The sequence below is a fragment of the Colletotrichum navitas genome (assembly GCF_030913465.1).
Source record: "Colletotrichum navitas strain CBS 125086 chromosome Unknown LY79scaffold_87, whole genome shotgun sequence".
Lineage (NCBI taxonomy): Eukaryota > Fungi > Ascomycota > Sordariomycetes > Glomerellales > Glomerellaceae > Colletotrichum > Colletotrichum navitas.
This window is the reverse complement of record NW_026850633.1, coordinates 112,225-128,311: the sequence shown is the minus strand read 5'-3', so window position 1 is coordinate 128,311 and position 16,087 is coordinate 112,225. Positions and strand designations below refer to the sequence as shown.

At 40.9% G+C, this 16,087-nt stretch overlaps 4 protein-coding genes across 4 annotated transcripts; 3 read left to right on the top strand and 1 right to left on the bottom strand.

Annotated features, from left to right (window-relative positions):
* Window positions 1-864: 864 nt before the first annotated feature.
* On the top strand, window positions 865-2,857 carry LY79DRAFT_673448 (uncharacterized protein; the record flags this gene model as incomplete). The annotated part of the gene is made up of 4 exons (XM_060564176.1): window positions 865-1,912; window positions 1,967-2,328; window positions 2,383-2,686; window positions 2,763-2,857. 4 exons carry the CDS (start codon window positions 865-867, stop codon window positions 2,855-2,857), a joined length of 1,809 nt encoding a protein of 602 aa, XP_060409315.1.
* Window positions 2,858-3,827: 970 nt separating this feature from the next.
* Window positions 3,828-5,500, top strand: LY79DRAFT_525311 (uncharacterized protein; the record flags this gene model as incomplete). Its single annotated transcript, XM_060555710.1, has 2 exons — window positions 3,828-3,880; window positions 3,949-5,500. 2 exons carry the CDS (start codon window positions 3,828-3,830, stop codon window positions 5,498-5,500), a joined length of 1,605 nt encoding a protein of 534 aa, XP_060409314.1.
* Window positions 5,501-6,484: 984 nt separating this feature from the next.
* Window positions 6,485-7,469, top strand: LY79DRAFT_593778 (methyltransferase OMS1; the record flags this gene model as incomplete). The annotated part of the gene is made up of 2 exons (XM_060561603.1): window positions 6,485-7,256; window positions 7,315-7,469. 2 exons carry the CDS (start codon window positions 6,485-6,487, stop codon window positions 7,467-7,469), a joined length of 927 nt encoding a protein of 308 aa, XP_060409313.1.
* Window positions 7,470-8,044: 575 nt separating this feature from the next.
* On the bottom strand, window positions 8,045-9,316 carry LY79DRAFT_525308 (uncharacterized protein; the record flags this gene model as incomplete). The annotated part of the gene is made up of 2 exons (XM_060555708.1): window positions 8,045-8,798; window positions 8,853-9,316. The coding sequence occupies 2 exons, from the start codon at window positions 9,314-9,316 to the stop codon at window positions 8,045-8,047; spliced, it is 1,218 nt and encodes a 405-aa protein (XP_060409312.1).
* Window positions 9,317-16,087: the final 6,771 nt, after the last annotated feature.

The following is a 16,087-nucleotide window of genomic DNA, read 5'->3' as shown; positions in this document are numbered from 1 at the left end:
CTAGCTTTGACTGACTACCTACCTGCCTTGGCCACTACTCACTCACTCTCACCTTGCTCTCTTTCCCTCTCTCTGCCTTGCGTTCCCTTCCTTGACTACCAACGCAGTGGTCGCCGACTTCTCAGCCTCATTCAAACATCGTCGGTTTTTGGCTCCCCTCTCCTGTGTGGTCTTACCAGTCTTGCCACACAATCTTGGTCCTTCTCAACTCAGTCTGTAAAATACCTCGCACCCCAGTCATCGGGGCAACCATGCGCACCATTCGCTCCTAGGCCTCCCCCGCCCAAGTCCCATAACTACGCAGTGCTCCGTCCTAGGTACCTCGCTACATTATCTTTACCGTACACCACAGTTCTACTGCTGGTCCCGTCAGCCTTCAATCGTCCCAAGATCCACTCAACGCCCCCCTCCCAAGTTGATTTGGAGACGGTGAGCAAGAGCAATCTCTACCTCGACTTGGCTACTGCTCTGTTTGCTACACCACCGGCCTCGACACCTACGCGCATCATCTTCGCTCTGACGCTTCTCGCCTGCCAAGAAATTAAAAGCAACCAATTTTGCGTCCTTCCGACAACAGGAGACAACAAAGGGAAAAAAGGATACACCCCGCTATCCCTCAGTTCACCGTCACAGGTAATCGCCGACTCACGCGAACCAACAGCCTCTGCCTCTCACAGCCCCCCGACTTATCTGGGCTTCCGGACCTCCTTCGATATCTCCTCTCCAGAAATACTCAAACTTCGTCTCCGCTTCCGCACCTCTGTCTAATCGCCGGCTTATACACGCGCTTGCTTTGTCCGTCTCCGATCTCCCATTCATCCTCCGAGTGCGGCGCGCCTACGCGCTCCAGTCCGCCTCGACATCATGCCCTGCTTCAAAGGCATCGCCGTCAGCATACATGCCAACGGCGCGCCCCTCCCCGAGCATGGCATGCAGAAGCAGTCGCGTCTATCACGAATCAGCACCTATATCCCGGTCCCTCAACCAAGCATCAATCCCGACTCCAACAAGCCCGAGCCTGCTAAATTCGCAATTTCTATTACTCTTCTTACTCCTGGTCTGCCCATTCCGTACTCCACTCCCAAGGCAACGGAGAGTAACCCCTACCCGAAGCCGCAGTTTGTTGGCGGCCTTCCCACAGCTGGCCATGGCCCTTCTAAATTCTCTGGTGTCGTCAACCCTTACATTCCCATGACCAACTCCGAAAACGAGACGATAGCCGCCTACATATATTTCGATGGTAGAACCAAGGAAGAGGTTGCTACGCTTCTACGCCCTGGCGAGGAGACATGGGTCAATAGCCGTTGGGTTCAGATTCCAGACTCGGAAGGCGGCGGTCTCGCCGAGCGCGAGTTCCTCTTTCGCGAGGTCGGACTGGAGCGCTGGCTCAATGGCCTGGACCTGCAAGGCCATGACGCCGCCGAGAAGTTGGAACGTCGCCGCCAAAAGTTTGAGAAGCGGCGTCGACGCCAAAAGGCCACCACGGGCGCTACCAGCATGCAGGTTGAAGAGGGTTCTAATGGTCCCAGGGACACCCTTCGCTACGGCGCCGACGACGGCTCCCCCGTCGAGCCCGTCTTTGGCGAAGATGATTCTGATTCCTTAACCGATGATGACGATATTCCTGAGGCAACAGGTCAGATCAAGGTGCTCATGTTCCGCGTGCTGGCATCGGGCGAAATCAAAAAGGGAGAATACTCGCCTCAGTTTGATGCTTATGACGACGATGACGATGCTGCATCTGGCAATCAAGATAACGGAAAAGGCGGTGTTGATGCCGACGTTGAACACACCACAAGCTTTGCGAAGCCCAAGACATTGGACCCGAAAACCATTAGCACCCAGACTGTCACAGGTATCGACGGTCCGGACAAGCCATATGCCTCTTTCACATTCTTCTATCGTGGAGAGAGTAAGCCCTCCACCGTGGGATAATTGCTTTGCACAAAGCTAATTACTCAAGCAGGACAACTTCAGAAAATCGGTATAATTGCCTCTTCCAAATCGACCCAGGCGACACCGGGGTCGGCCAAGCGGCGATCTGGACAGCTAGACTTTTCCAATCTTGGCCCGTTAAAAACATCCGGAACTGTTGGTTTTTCGACCTTCAGAGACCAAGATACTGAGGCCACCAGAAGACGAAAAGCCCGCAAGAAGAGCAACGGCAACGTAGGGGGCGCTCTGAACGACGACAGTGACGACGACGATGACGAGAGTGAGCTCATTGGGAAGATGCAGGATATTGATGAGAAGGAGGTTGACAACAAGCTTGCCCCCGAGGACGTTAAGTTTCAGGGTGAGCTTGCTGATGGGGTAAACCGTATTCACGTATGTTGCACAGGCTTGTCCACAGGAGGTATTCTTCTAACTTTGATTGAACAGCTCAAGAGGGCACACTCAGCGGAACCTGACCGCACTGGAAAGGCGGGCGCCGCTCAGTCCGGCATGTTTCCGGGCTCATTGACAAATCCCGTTCCCACCGCAGGCAATCATCAAGTCGATGTGAGCGCTGCTCAGAGCAACAGCCATAATACGACAGTAGAGACAATGATCGGAAGCCCCTTGAAGAAACATCGCCCGAGTATTACCGCTGGAGACAGCCACGCGCAGGTGGATCCAGATAACTCAAACTTGGGATTGGATGACATGGTGAACCGCAGTACTGCCACGCAGTCTAGCGCGGCAGGTACGTCAACTACTAATGCGGAAGAGGAAGAGTTGTGATGGGTATTTTGCAGCTGCAGAACTGAAATACGCAAAAGCACCAAGAGAAGCCCTTTCTAGAAACGGCGTGGCGCGGTGGGATTCCAAGTTACATGGCATAGAGGACCGTTATTTCTTCGCGATACTTGCCTGATGGGCGGGTATAACGAGTTCGAGGTAGTAAGGACCCCTGACGGGTCGCCTGATTGCTACGTGACCCGTATGCAACCGCTACAGGTCGCTCCAACTTGAGCCAAATAACATCTTGGACATTCTCGGGCTCCATAAAACAACTCTTTAGTTAAATTATGCATAGGAATCGGGTTTCTTATAGCCCTATCGATCCATCTGTCATAGTGGCGGGGGTTCTGTCAGATAATTACTTGGTCGGCTTAATCTATAGATATATGGATGCATGTCAGTGTAGTGCTACCTACCGCATTTAGTGGGTCCTCCCATTGAAAGTTCGTGGAAAGTATTGGCTGAGCAGGTGGTGATATGTCTGTAAATGGGAAACCGATTGATTCTTATTCACACTGTCTGTTATGCAATTGTCTATCCGTATATCAAGGTCGTTTCCGTTGGCCGAGACTTATGAACAGGGGCTGGAATACAAAACAGCGAAAACAATGGAGAAGGTAAGGTTGTTCATTCCCGTGAAGGAAGTGCTTGTTATTAGCCGCCATAGCCCCTCCCTTACCACTTGTTACGTTTACGTGGGGTATTCCGATGCAGTGCATTACCCCGTCAACTCTCACCTCTAGCACTTCACACTGCTCTCATCGAGCGTTTCCACCAGGTTTCTTTCCCAGGTGTCATTCCGTCTAGCAGGCCGTACTTTTGTATCTCTTCGAGCATTAACATTGTCTTCGGATCCAGCCTTCCCGCGGCCGTCCAAATAATCGAAAAGTTCATCCCCGTAGTCAGTGTTTGCAACGAGGCAGAAGATAGGGTTGGACGCAGCGGCAGGGCACCAAGTCTCCCTCTCATATCAGTCCTTACTAAGGGAATTGAGGCTCGGACGAGTAAACAGATCGATCTTTAGGCCAGAAGATTATTCAATGGCGTCACAGCAAGACCTTCAAGAGCTTCTACGAGTTATCGCCTCCCGAAAAGGAGTCTCAATGATGGTCGCCATGGGCAAGGCCAAGGCTCTGCAGGCTGTGGGCCTCCAAAGGTACGTGTTTCGATGTCACTGCACTCTTCTACTGTTTGGTTATTAAACTTTATCGCGTTCATCGACAGCACACAGCAGATAAGTCAAGCTCCCTTTGACGTGGTTGAGCGCGCCTTGGGAGATGCCAAAACGGCCAGATATCTCATCACCGCTTGCAAGGCACACTCGAAGCAGCCAGCTTATAAACGAGCGGGGGACTTTTTGAGCGCCCCCAGCAGCAAGCGTACTAGGAAGCAGCATATTAGCACTGACTCAGAGGTTGCGGGTCGAAGTGCAGAAGAACAAGAAGATTTGTTGACTCTTCCTGTCATCACGAACGAGGAGGAGATTGCAGAGGCATCTGTTTATACAAATCGAGCACCTCTTATGCTAGCCTTTGTGCTCGAACTTCTTCGATACACGATGCCCGTACAGCCTCTGTCAAGCCGTCTTAGTCTAGCCCAAGCCGTTGTTAATGCAAATGCCACGACCAAGGCTGTCAGTATTGGGCTGGCAAAGACTTCTGGCGAAGATGATTCGTGGGGGGGTGGACAACCGAAGGTCAGTATCATGGGAAGAACGATAGCCGTGCTAAAGAGGGGAGACTACAGGTTGCAGGGTGATGAGGCCGATGCCCCAGAGTGCTCTGGTGGCACCCCGAGGGCCGCACCTCAGGCGACATTGGGTCCGTCAGGCGCCACACTGCAGGGTCACGGTAACACCGCTTCTACAACATCTCTGTGGTCCACCAGTCGTCAAATCACATTCAAGTCTTCGACGTTTGTTGCTCGAGTTACGAGTATTGGGGACGATGGGCAGGCATCTGCTCTCATCCGCTCGCTTTTATCCACCGAGCCGCACCTAAAGACAGCAACGCATAATGCTTGGGGGTATCGAGTGCAGAAGCAGGGACAAGAGAGGAAGTCAAGGGGAATTCGCGAAGTATGTGAAGACGATGGAGAAACTGGTTGCGGCGAGTTCATACTCCGGGTGATGAGAGAAGCCGGCGTCGACGATGTCATAGTCGTGCTGAGTAGGTGGTTTGGTGGTGAGATGTTGGGCCCAGATCGCTGGAGACTCATGAGAGACGTGATTACGGAGGCGCTTGCTCAAAGACTACGAATTAATCAGAGCGAAGGAGGGTGTCAGGGTGTGGCTCTCTGGGCACTTGATTTTCAAAAGAAGAACCATGCGCCGGGAGGAAGCGGGAGTGCACTGAACGCAGGCGATTGGGGCCATGCTGTTGTCGGAGCCTCGATATACCGCCCGGAGCCGGCAAGGGAGTACCTGTTCAAGGCTTTTGCCCCCGACTCGTCCGACCACATCATAAAGGGGGATGGCGGAGAGGGCGGTATGGCAGGAAAGGTTCCGGGGACCAAGGGCAAGAAGCTCAGCAGGTCGGAAGGTGAAGCCGAGAGGCTCCGTCACTTGGGGTTGCTTCTGGGGGCTCTTAGATTGTTGTTTGAAAGCTGGAGCAGCTTGACGCCTCTTGAGTTGGATCGAAGGGCATTTTCGTGGTACACCGCGATACGGCCAGATGTAGAACCGGGGATAGCAGGGTGGGGTGCGAAGGGATGGTTGAAGCTCAGTAACATTCTCCGATTGCGTCGGAACTCCGAGGGCAAGGAGGTGACGGTTTGATCTACCATGACTACCATGAGGCGTGCGATAGTAGTCGAAGGGGCATCGTAGTCGAGGGGATGCAAGATGCATTGCTGCCAGCGCGCAACCCGTGTCAACGAGACCTAGAAGATCGAAAGGGCCTGTCTACAGGTAGTGATGTACACATTCATATCCAACTCTACCTAGGTAATTTGCAGGAGGGCAGTTGGGGCAGTACTGACGAAGGGGCGCCAATTTGGACAAGCTCATCCATACCATCAATGGAACAATTTGTTCTATCACAAACAGCTCATTGGCTTTTCATGTATGATATTCTGCCCCTTCTACAGCCATTCAGTCCTCGGAGAGGTGTCCGAAAATGAAAGGTCTGGCAGGCCTCTTGCCCATGTCAAGCCCGGCCCCACTCCGCAGCAGACCCCTTCACTACACTGCAAGCTCAGGGACACAGGCACTTGTCAAATCGCTGCGGATAATTGAGGTCTCCGACTGCCCTTTTACGCTTATTGACCAAGCTCGACGGATGTGACTCCACGAGGGCGATATACAACAGACACCAAACAAGGTTGAATGCTTTCGAAGTCCTTTTTCCCGCGGAGCGACACATGCCGAATCAAACCGTGCGAACGCCAACATCTCTTGCCTGCCGCTCTTGAGAGCAAACTGGGCCAATGCTACACGTAGCAACCCGGGCCAGGTGCCCTAGACTGCCCCAAAGTCTGTTCTCAGTTCTGCAAAGACCAGCCTCAACTCGACCGGCAAGACAGACTGCGAAGCCTTCACGATCGTTGGTTCTGCCCACTACCGCATGCCCCGCCCTTAAAACATTGCTCACCATGACACAGAATTAGTCTATCCAAACCATATCTTCCCCGCCGCGCGCATCCGGCCTCAATCTCCTCTCCAACTTCTCCGGTCCCGCTCGAAACTGCCGAGACCATCTTCAGGGCCAGAAAGGTCCCCTTGCTCGCCTGTGGTGTCGTGGCTTTGGGTCTAGGCATATATATGAGCCTTTTAGCCTCCTCGCTCTACTCATCGCCCTGTTGTCAATGCCCAGAACCAACCCTAGATGCTATTCCAACAGGGCGACCCAGTGTGTTCACCAAGGAGTCGGCTCGGAAATTCGATCAGAGCCTCGATGGCTCCGAGTGGCTGATGGGTGTCACTGCGCTGCGGCAGAAAATGGCTACCGAAGCTTCAGGACATGTGCTTGAGGTCGCTATAGGCACAGGCCGGAACCTGCCCTTTTACGACTGGAGCAACATCCTTCAATCTCAATCAACGTTTCCGCCGTCAATGGGAGCCGAAGCTACAGTGTCTAAAAGTGAGGGTAAACGCCTTGATTCCTCTTCGGCGCCGATTCTGTCCTACACCGGAGTGGACATATCCAGCGAGATGCTGGGCGTCGCCATAGAGAAGCTTGTAGAAACTATTCCTCAATTGGTGGGTGTTGCACCGAGAGTTATGAAGCAGGCTTTGCCCCCACAGAGTGACTGGGGCGTCTTCTCCTATCTATCGGACAGGTTGAGAATATTTCGGTCCGACATACACGATTTTATTCCCCCGCCCCCAGGGCAAATGTCGACTTTATCAAAGTATGACTTTGTTTGTTCAACGTTTTCGCTGTGTAGTGTCCGTGATCCCGAACAGATGGTTCGGGATCTGGCCAATATGGTGAAGCCCGGTACTGGTAGGATCATCCTCGTCGAGCATGGGAGAGGATGGTCGGGTTTCGTCAATGGGTTGTTGGACAAGTCAGCCGCGTCCCATTTCAAGAGTAAGTAGGCCCTCTCGGGTTCAGTCACTAGCCCGAGTTAATCCTCCCTTCTCTTTAGAATATGGGTGCTGGTGGAATCGAGACATAGCCGAAATCGTCGAGAGCGCCTCCGAGTCGCTACCCGGGCTTGAAGTCGTCAAAGTCGAGCGTCCGTACTTTACACAGCTCGGGACAACCCTGTGGGTTGAGTTGAGAGTGTCTCCCACCTCCTAAGCGCTCAACATTTGCGTCGCAGAGCGAACCGATTTGGATTCTGCTCTTCTTCACTCACCATATGGACGGAAGTTTGCAAACACTCTAGTTGCCGGGAGCATCTATTGAAGTCTTAAGGACAGGAGAGGTTTGTTTATTTCATTTCAATCATACCCTAAAATCATATTTTGCTTTTCCCCGGTCCATGAACATTAGATATTGATGTTCCTGTAGACGCCCATCAGATAAACCTGTTTTACAAGTGCTGATACAAAACAATCGCTCGTCCATTGTTCCTGTCCCGTACCCAAATCAGCTCGGTACTCCAATTAATGATCACATGCCCCCAGGCTTCGCTTTCTCATTTCTTTAATCATCCACTCGCAAAATTCGGTATTAGCCTCCAGTCGATGAAGAAATAAGACAATATTTGCTGAGAGCTCTCAGTATGCAGGCATTATACCTGTGCCAGAGCGGCGGACCCTGCAGCTTCTTTAATCATAACTCGGAGATGGCCCTTGACATCCTCTGCGGACACCTGATTAACACGGTGAGACATGAAACAATTCTCAGCTTCACGTTGAACATCACAGCCATTAACAAGAGTCCAGCAAACAGTCAAGCTCGTCGAGTTCAATGTTCTCAGGACTATGGTCCCACTCTAGTAGGTTCCCCAATTTGAACCAACTGTCGCCGTCGGTTTCCTTTCTGGTGCTTGAAGGTACTGTTGCCTTAATAGCTGGGCTGGTGATGAACTGATGTATAGAAACAGATCCGTTACTGGCTGTTGCGCCGTGTTTTTCGTCAAAAATGCCGTCGTCCCGTACCGATTCATAGGCATTGGTGCACTGCTCCACGTTGCCTGCTGATGAGAGCTCACGGGCCAACTTGCGCTTTTGAAGAACATCGGCTGTGTGAGTGAACTCACGCTCATCCTTCTCCAAGGGAGGCGAGGCACTACGGTGACTCCTAGAGTACCGAACCTTGTTGGGGAGTGACCCAACAGGTGTAATTGGCCTTGCGAAGTCGTCGTCTGCGTCGTCGAACTCGGGAGAAGACAGATCAACTTCCGGGGATGGGCTCAACTCCCTGCGTCGAGTGTCGATATCGTCCCCATCCTCCGATCCAGACGCGATGCTCGAGAGAGATGGTGAGATAACAGCTCTGTGGACGTAGGTTGACGAATCTGGCAAGGGCTGCCTTGGACAGGTCGTCAGGTAGAAGTAGGTCCGGCGTGGGTGTGCTGTCTCAAGCTCCTTGCCTAGTGGGCATGGCGCCTGAGCGCTCCAGCAAGAGCGCTTCAGATATGCAGCGAGACGAGAGGAGATGATAGCGCAAGGGTTAGCGGAGCTGGAATAAGTTAGCAGGTCGGTGGGAGGAAAGAGGGAGTTGTGGTAGTATTACTTCTTCACAATAGGAACTTGTTGCGATAGCACGGTGGCCAGCTCCCTAACTAAATGAGGCCGATTACACGTAATCTGTAATTGCCCAATGACGGCTTCGACAATCTCGTCTTGAATTCCGGCAAGGTCTATTTGTGTTGTGGATACGACGTCGCTGGTGGCATCCTGCATCTCGACGTTGTCTGGCGAGGGGGATGGCGGTGGCGTGTGGTCCAACATGACCTGTTCGTCGGGAAGTTTGTGTGATGCATATCTTTGCCGCGACCCCTCATCTGCATGGGAACGTTTCTGTCTCTTGTTGGGATGCGAAACTGTTGTGGATATGACTGTGATGCGATTTCCTAGGTTCTCGGAAATGCTTCGATTGGAACTGGTAGCGGCAGGGCTGCGGGATGGATGGCTGCCGGGAACGTGAATGCCCAGGGACGGCAGAGACAACGATTTGCGACGAGTATTGTATGGCATCTTGGCGGCCAGGTATGGATTCAACTGAGTGATGAAATTGATGGGTTTTGGTAACGGCAAAAAAAAGTTTTGGACCGAAAACAATCAGAAAACAAGGAGGGTCATCGGCGAAGGGGGGTGGGTGAAAAGAGAGGATGGGAGGGAAGGGCGCGCGCGTTAAGTGTTTAACATAGGGGTCCTCTGTGTTTTGGGTAGCAGATGGGCTTTGCGCGCTGGGCAAGGATGGAGTATACCGACCGGGAACATTGACTGTAAGGGAGCACACCTTTTTTTTTTTTTTTCACCCCCGTCGGCAAACGACTGGGTATCCACTTCTTTCCACGGCAACCCCTAGTCATAGACGTAAGGGGCAAGCTAAGGTGGGAATGTCGGCACATCCCCACCCTTGCTTGCATGGTGATGTAGGTAGGAAAGAGATTTTCTGTCTGCATCCCGTAACCACTGGGTAAATTCGCCTATGGCTAACGTGTGGGCTAATCGTAAGCAGTATCGCGGCTACTGAAAATGGTTTGACGTGCTGACAGAAAAAAGCGTTGAATACTGAGGCAGGATGTTATGGTATGGTGAGGTGTATATGTAGTTGATTCCTTTATCTATGTATCTTGTGTGGTCTTGCTGCTTTATGTAGCAGCCAGTGGGCTACTTATATAACAGTCTGCCCCCTCTAAAAATATAGTGCCCTTACTATTAATAAGTTAATTCCCTTTTGTCTCTATAGCTATATATATATATAGCTATATATAGTTTTAGTAAATTTATCTTTTCTTATTTAGTTATATTTATTCTTATTCTTATATAACTATAAATCTATTACCTTTTAACTTATTTATTTTAGTTATATCTTATACTAAAGTAGTATTATAGTATAAGTGTATTTAGTTTACTTATTAGTCTTATAGTTATCTCCTGTATTATATTAGTAATAATAGTTATATATTTATTATAGTTAGCTATAGTAAAATATAAGATATACTAGTGTAAATTAGTCTATTTATCTATAGCTAGACATTAGTAAAGCTATTAGATTTATAGCTTATTAAGAAAGGAACTATTATTATTATACTAGTATATAAAGTTAATAAACTTCTAGTCTTCTTTTAGTAACTACTAGGTAGTTATAATAGTATTAATCTTTATAATATTTACTTTTATAAGTAGGCATAGGTTATAGACTACTTTAATTAAAGTTATTATAAGCTTAGCCTTAGTAACTATAGGTAGTTTAGAAGGTAGTTTAGGTGTCTTTATAGTTAGCTTTAGCTTTAGTCTTAGTTTCTTATATTAGCTAAATATAACTAATAAATTATTAATAGTTAGTTAATAGTTATAAGTAGCCTCTTATAGTGCTTTAAGTAGTTTAATATAGTTAGTAATAATTAGGTTATCTTAACTTTTAGGTAAAGTTAGATTATACTATATAACTACTATAGCTATAGTTATAAAGTTAAGGCGTTTACTATTCTTAGTAGCCTTCTATAGAGCTCTAGCTTTACTAGTGCTTAAGTAGTCTTTTTACTATTACACCTTACTAGGTCTAGCTATAAGCGCTTATAGTATAGCTTACTTATTATATTTATTAAAGATTTTATTCTTTAGGTTATTATTAAAAATAGTATAAGTATAATTAAGTACTTAGGTCTACTTAGGTAATAGATTATATATAGTAAGCTATAGGTATTTCTAAGGACTAATCTTAGAGTACTTAAAGTCTTTGTCTATAAAGTATTCTTCTTTTTTATAATTACTAGCCTTTACTACTATATACTTAGTTTTTAATTAACTATTATTAGTTACTTTATATTTATACCTAAATAGTTTAGTAATATTATCTTTAATACTTTTAATAAAGGTAAAGATTTTATTTTAGTTATAGGTAGTTACTAGTAAGAAAATCTATATATTATTTCTAAGAGATACTAGGCTTTATAGCTAACTATATACTAATTAGTATAATACTGCCTTAATATTAATTTAATTATTATTATTAGTTAGACAGTAGTCTAATATATATAGAGCTACTAGGCTAAGGTATATTTAGCCTATAAGTAAGTTATTATAGTAAATATACAGTAAGTAAATAACTTAAATACTATTATTAAAGTAGGTAAGTATTTATATCTAAGGTAAACTAAAGTCTATAACTACTTTATTTAAGATAATATATCTCTTTTAATTATTACCTTAGTTATTAAATAAGGTAGTATTCTATATAAATAGTCTTTTTTTACTAGGCTATTACCTATGTCTTTTAGCTTATAGTACTAGTATTTATTTACACTATAAGATAAGTAGATATTACTATAGCTTAAATAAGTATCTATATAGGTAGTTACTGTCCTTATAGTCTTTAAATAGGTCTTTTCTTATAAAGCTATATAGTATTTAGTTATTAGTTAGTCTATCTAACTACTTTAGGATTTTTTTAGTCTTATCTAGTATTTTATAGTTACTATTAATAATAATTATAGTATATAGCTTATTAAAGTATAGGTTACTGTTTTCTCTAGTAGTTACTAATTATACCTTATAGTCTATAGGCTATAAGTCTATTACCTATTACTTAGTAGCCTATTAATAGCTACTTCCTAAAGTAGTTACTATCTATATATTAGTACTAGTAGATATTAGCTTAATAAAGGGCTCTTCTTGTTAAAGAAATATATCTATCTCTATATTACTAATCTATAAAAGGTTAACTTATAGTCTAAAGTTAGTTAACTACTATATATTATAGTTATAATAGGAGATATAGGTAAAAAAAGAAAACTTAATAAAGTTTAGAAGTAAATAAAGTATAGGTAAAGAAATAAAGTTAATAAAGTATAGGTAAAGAGAGGTTATAGTAGAAGTTATAAAAGAAGAGAAAGGACTATTTTTTATAGAGGCAAAGGTAGCTATAAATTAGGTAGGTATATAGGAAAAGTGCTTATATATAGAATTCTATTTTTACTATTAGTAAAATAAATAACTTATAGTAGTTATAAGGTAGTTTATAGTAAAGAAGGTTTAGGTAATAGTTATTAGTAACTTAGTATATTATTACCTAGTATATAAAGAAGTAAAGAAAGAGATAGTTAAGAGGGGATAAGTTATAAAGAAGTTACTAGTAAAGAAGAAGAAGTTAAAGTTATTAACTAAGAAGAAAATAGTAGCTGTTTTCTAGGTAACTTCTTCTTTTTTTTCTTAGTCTAGTTATTCTATTCTTATTATTTCTTTATATAGGTTATATTAAGAAGTTTATTAATATTATATACTACTATCTATTTATTATAGTGTAAACCTTAGTGTTTATAGGTAATTAGAAATTAAGGTCTTATTTTACCTAGTTACTTAGCTATAATTTAATATAAGATAAGTAGTTAATTTATAACTAGTTAGTAAAGGTTAGTCTATAGGGTTCTATAATATAGGTCTACTAGTATAGGTTTAAGGTAGTTAATAAAGATAACGTTATAAATTTACTAAGTTAAAGGAAACTAAAGTCTATATACTAATTAACTAATTTATTTTATAATCTTAAATAGTCTAGTGTAGTATTACCTATATTTAGGCCTAAGGATTATAGCTTATAGTATATTATAGCCTTTATATAGTTAGAGAAGGACTTAGTTACTAACGTTAAAAAACTTTATTATATACTATTAGTTATAATACTACTTTATTATTATAGCTATAATAGCTAGTGTATTATAAGCTACTAGTTAAGTAGTTAAAGGCTTAATAAAGTTAGCTACTGTTCTATTTATTAATAGTAGTAGGATATTATTTAGTATAAATCCTTTATTAACTTTATTTAGTAATATTCTAGTTAATATATTCTTAGTATAGTTAAATTTAAACTATAGTTATAAGATAATATATATCTAATACTTTAGGCTATTAAGACTATATAGGTAGTAATAAAAGGCTAACTTAATAGTCTAAATAGTTTACTTAGTTTATTTATCTGTCTATAGGTAATAGGCTATTATATAGAATAAGGAGGTGCTAGTAGTCTTCTAAATAGATGTCTATATCTATAATAGGAACTTTAGGTCTTTATTTAATAGTATAACTTTTAGGAATCCCTAGTTAGTAGTTATTAAGGTATTAGTAAAGATGTTTCTTTATTATATTACTAAGTGTATAGTCTTACCTAAAAGAAATATTATTTCTTTTAATAGCTTATTAACTATAATTATTATATAGTTATAGTTATTAAGTAAGAACCTTAGAAAGGCTATTATAAAGTTAATAGAAATTATATAGTATAAATATAAAGAAGAAAGTATAGGCTAGAGATTACTATAGGCCTTATATTATTAAGTTTAGTATATATAATATATAAGGTAGTATAATAGGTAGTAGTATAAGGCTTTTAGACTATTATATATATAGAAAAGCTATAGATATTCTAAGAGCTTACTATAGCTAAGATAGTTACTGTTGTAAATAGCTAAGAAAATATCTATAAAGTATAGTTAGAGAATATAAAGCTTATTAATATTACTATCTTGTTTTTTCTAAATTAGCCTTTTAGCTAAGTAAAATAGTAGGTCTACTTTATTAGTATAGTCTAGTTTAGTATTTTAATATAATATATTAATAATATATTACTATATAGGGTCTCTTTAGTAGCCTTATTAGATCTTAGCTTAAAAGTTAAGGTGTATATATATTATACTACTTATTAGTTTATTATTATCTAATAGTATATTTACTACTATAAGTAGTTAAGGTAGTTAAAGTGTAGTCTTTAAGTATAAGGTAATATTTATTAGTTAATTATTTAGTAACTTATTAAGTATACCTAGTGTAGTTAAGTTAGTTCTATTATTAGCTTATAGTCTACTAAGAGTATTAAGGACAAGGTAGTCTTTTCTTAGCTTATATAGTATCCTTAGCTTAAATTAACTAATATACTTTATTACCCTTATAAGCTTCTTGTTTACTATAGTATATACTATAAAGTTAGTAATATTATTAACTTATTATAACTAAATATTTATAATAGCTTTATAGTTAGTAAAGATAATTATAGGTTAAACTTAGGTGCTTTAAATCTAGTAATAACACTTTAAGATTATCTAAATATAGCCTATAACTTTAAGCTTTATTAACTAGTAGTATCTTTTAGTATTACTAAAGGTTTATAATAGAAAGGTAATAGGTTAAATAGCGTTATATAGTAAGTATTACTTCTAGTCCTATTTAGTAAAGACACTGTCTTTAATATAGAAGACCTATACACTAATACTATTTACTAATATATTAAATTTAAAGAAAAGTTATTATTTAGTGTTAAAAAAGGTAAGTATTATAGGAGTAGTTATTATTATCTTTAGCTATTTAAAGGTATTAATCTCTTTTACTATTAGTAGTAGTATATTTACTAATTTTACCTATATATTATAGGCTCCTTTAGGTATTTTACTAGGTGTAGGCTTACTGTTTTTATTCTACTTCTAATAAGTATAGATTAAGAGTACTTTATATTCTTTTAGTAGTTAGGTAATAGTAGTATATTATAGGATATAGTAGTATAATAAGCTACTAAGACTAAGGAAGTATTCTAATACCTTTAGATTCTTTAGGAACTTAATAGCCTTAATAGCTTCTAGCTTATTATCTAGTGTAGTAAGTCTAAAGGAGTTAACTAATTTACTAAGGATAACTATAGTAGGGAATTTAACGTTAGACTTATTAGGCCTTAGTATAATATTAGCCTTTAATAGTGCCTTAAATACTTCCTTAAGGTTAGTAATATATTAGTTAATACTACCTTTTATAGCTATAACTATATTATTATAGTATAAGTCTACTATAGTATCCTTAAGTATAATATTTATTTATTATTAAATATAGAAGTTATAGTTTTTAAATCTTATAACTAGACATTAGAAAGTAAATTATCCTTTATAGGTAATAATAGTAAAAGCCTATTATAAGCTAGGGTGTACTTACTATTAATAGTAGAACACTATTATATTAAAGGTAAAGATATATATTATATTAGTACACTTACTAATAATGTCTTCCTATGTCTTTATTAAGTATACGTTAGTAATAATAACTATATTTAGTAGTTAAATATTAATAACTATTTATCCTTTTTTTTTATTATTATTATTTTAGTTATCTTTCTTTACTATAGTAGTTATTTATTATAGTTTCTCTACTTATTAAGATTTCTTCTTATACTATACATCTATTAGCTATCTCTAGACTATAAAAACTAGGTATATAGCTAGCACTTAATATTTAGTATAGTAAAGTTTATTACTAAGCTTATTAAAAGTATACTTAATAACTTCTTTTTTTTTAAGGCTAACTAAGTAAATTTTATATTATTAAGGTAGTAGTTTATACTAGTTAGGTTTAAAGTATACTTATATCTATTAATCTTCTAGAATATTAGTAAAGCTATTACTATAAAAAATATAAGTGTAGTAGTCTAATAGCTATAATAGTCTATTAGCGTTAGGTTAGTAGTTATAGATCTTAACACTAGTAGTATAAGTAATAGTTAGTACCTGTTTCTAGTTATTAATTAGTATAGCCTAGATAAGTTAGGCTTCTAGTTATAATAGTTCCTTTAAAGTAAGCTCTATAGTGTCTATATATTACTAGCTATTAACTAGCTATACCTATACTAATAGGTTAATAAAGACTAAGTAACTAAGAAGTTAGTGTTATTAAATTATCTATAGTTTACTTATATAGTTAAATACTATAATATACTATAGACTAGTGTTAGCTAATAGTATATATATAGCTACTAGGAGATTAGTA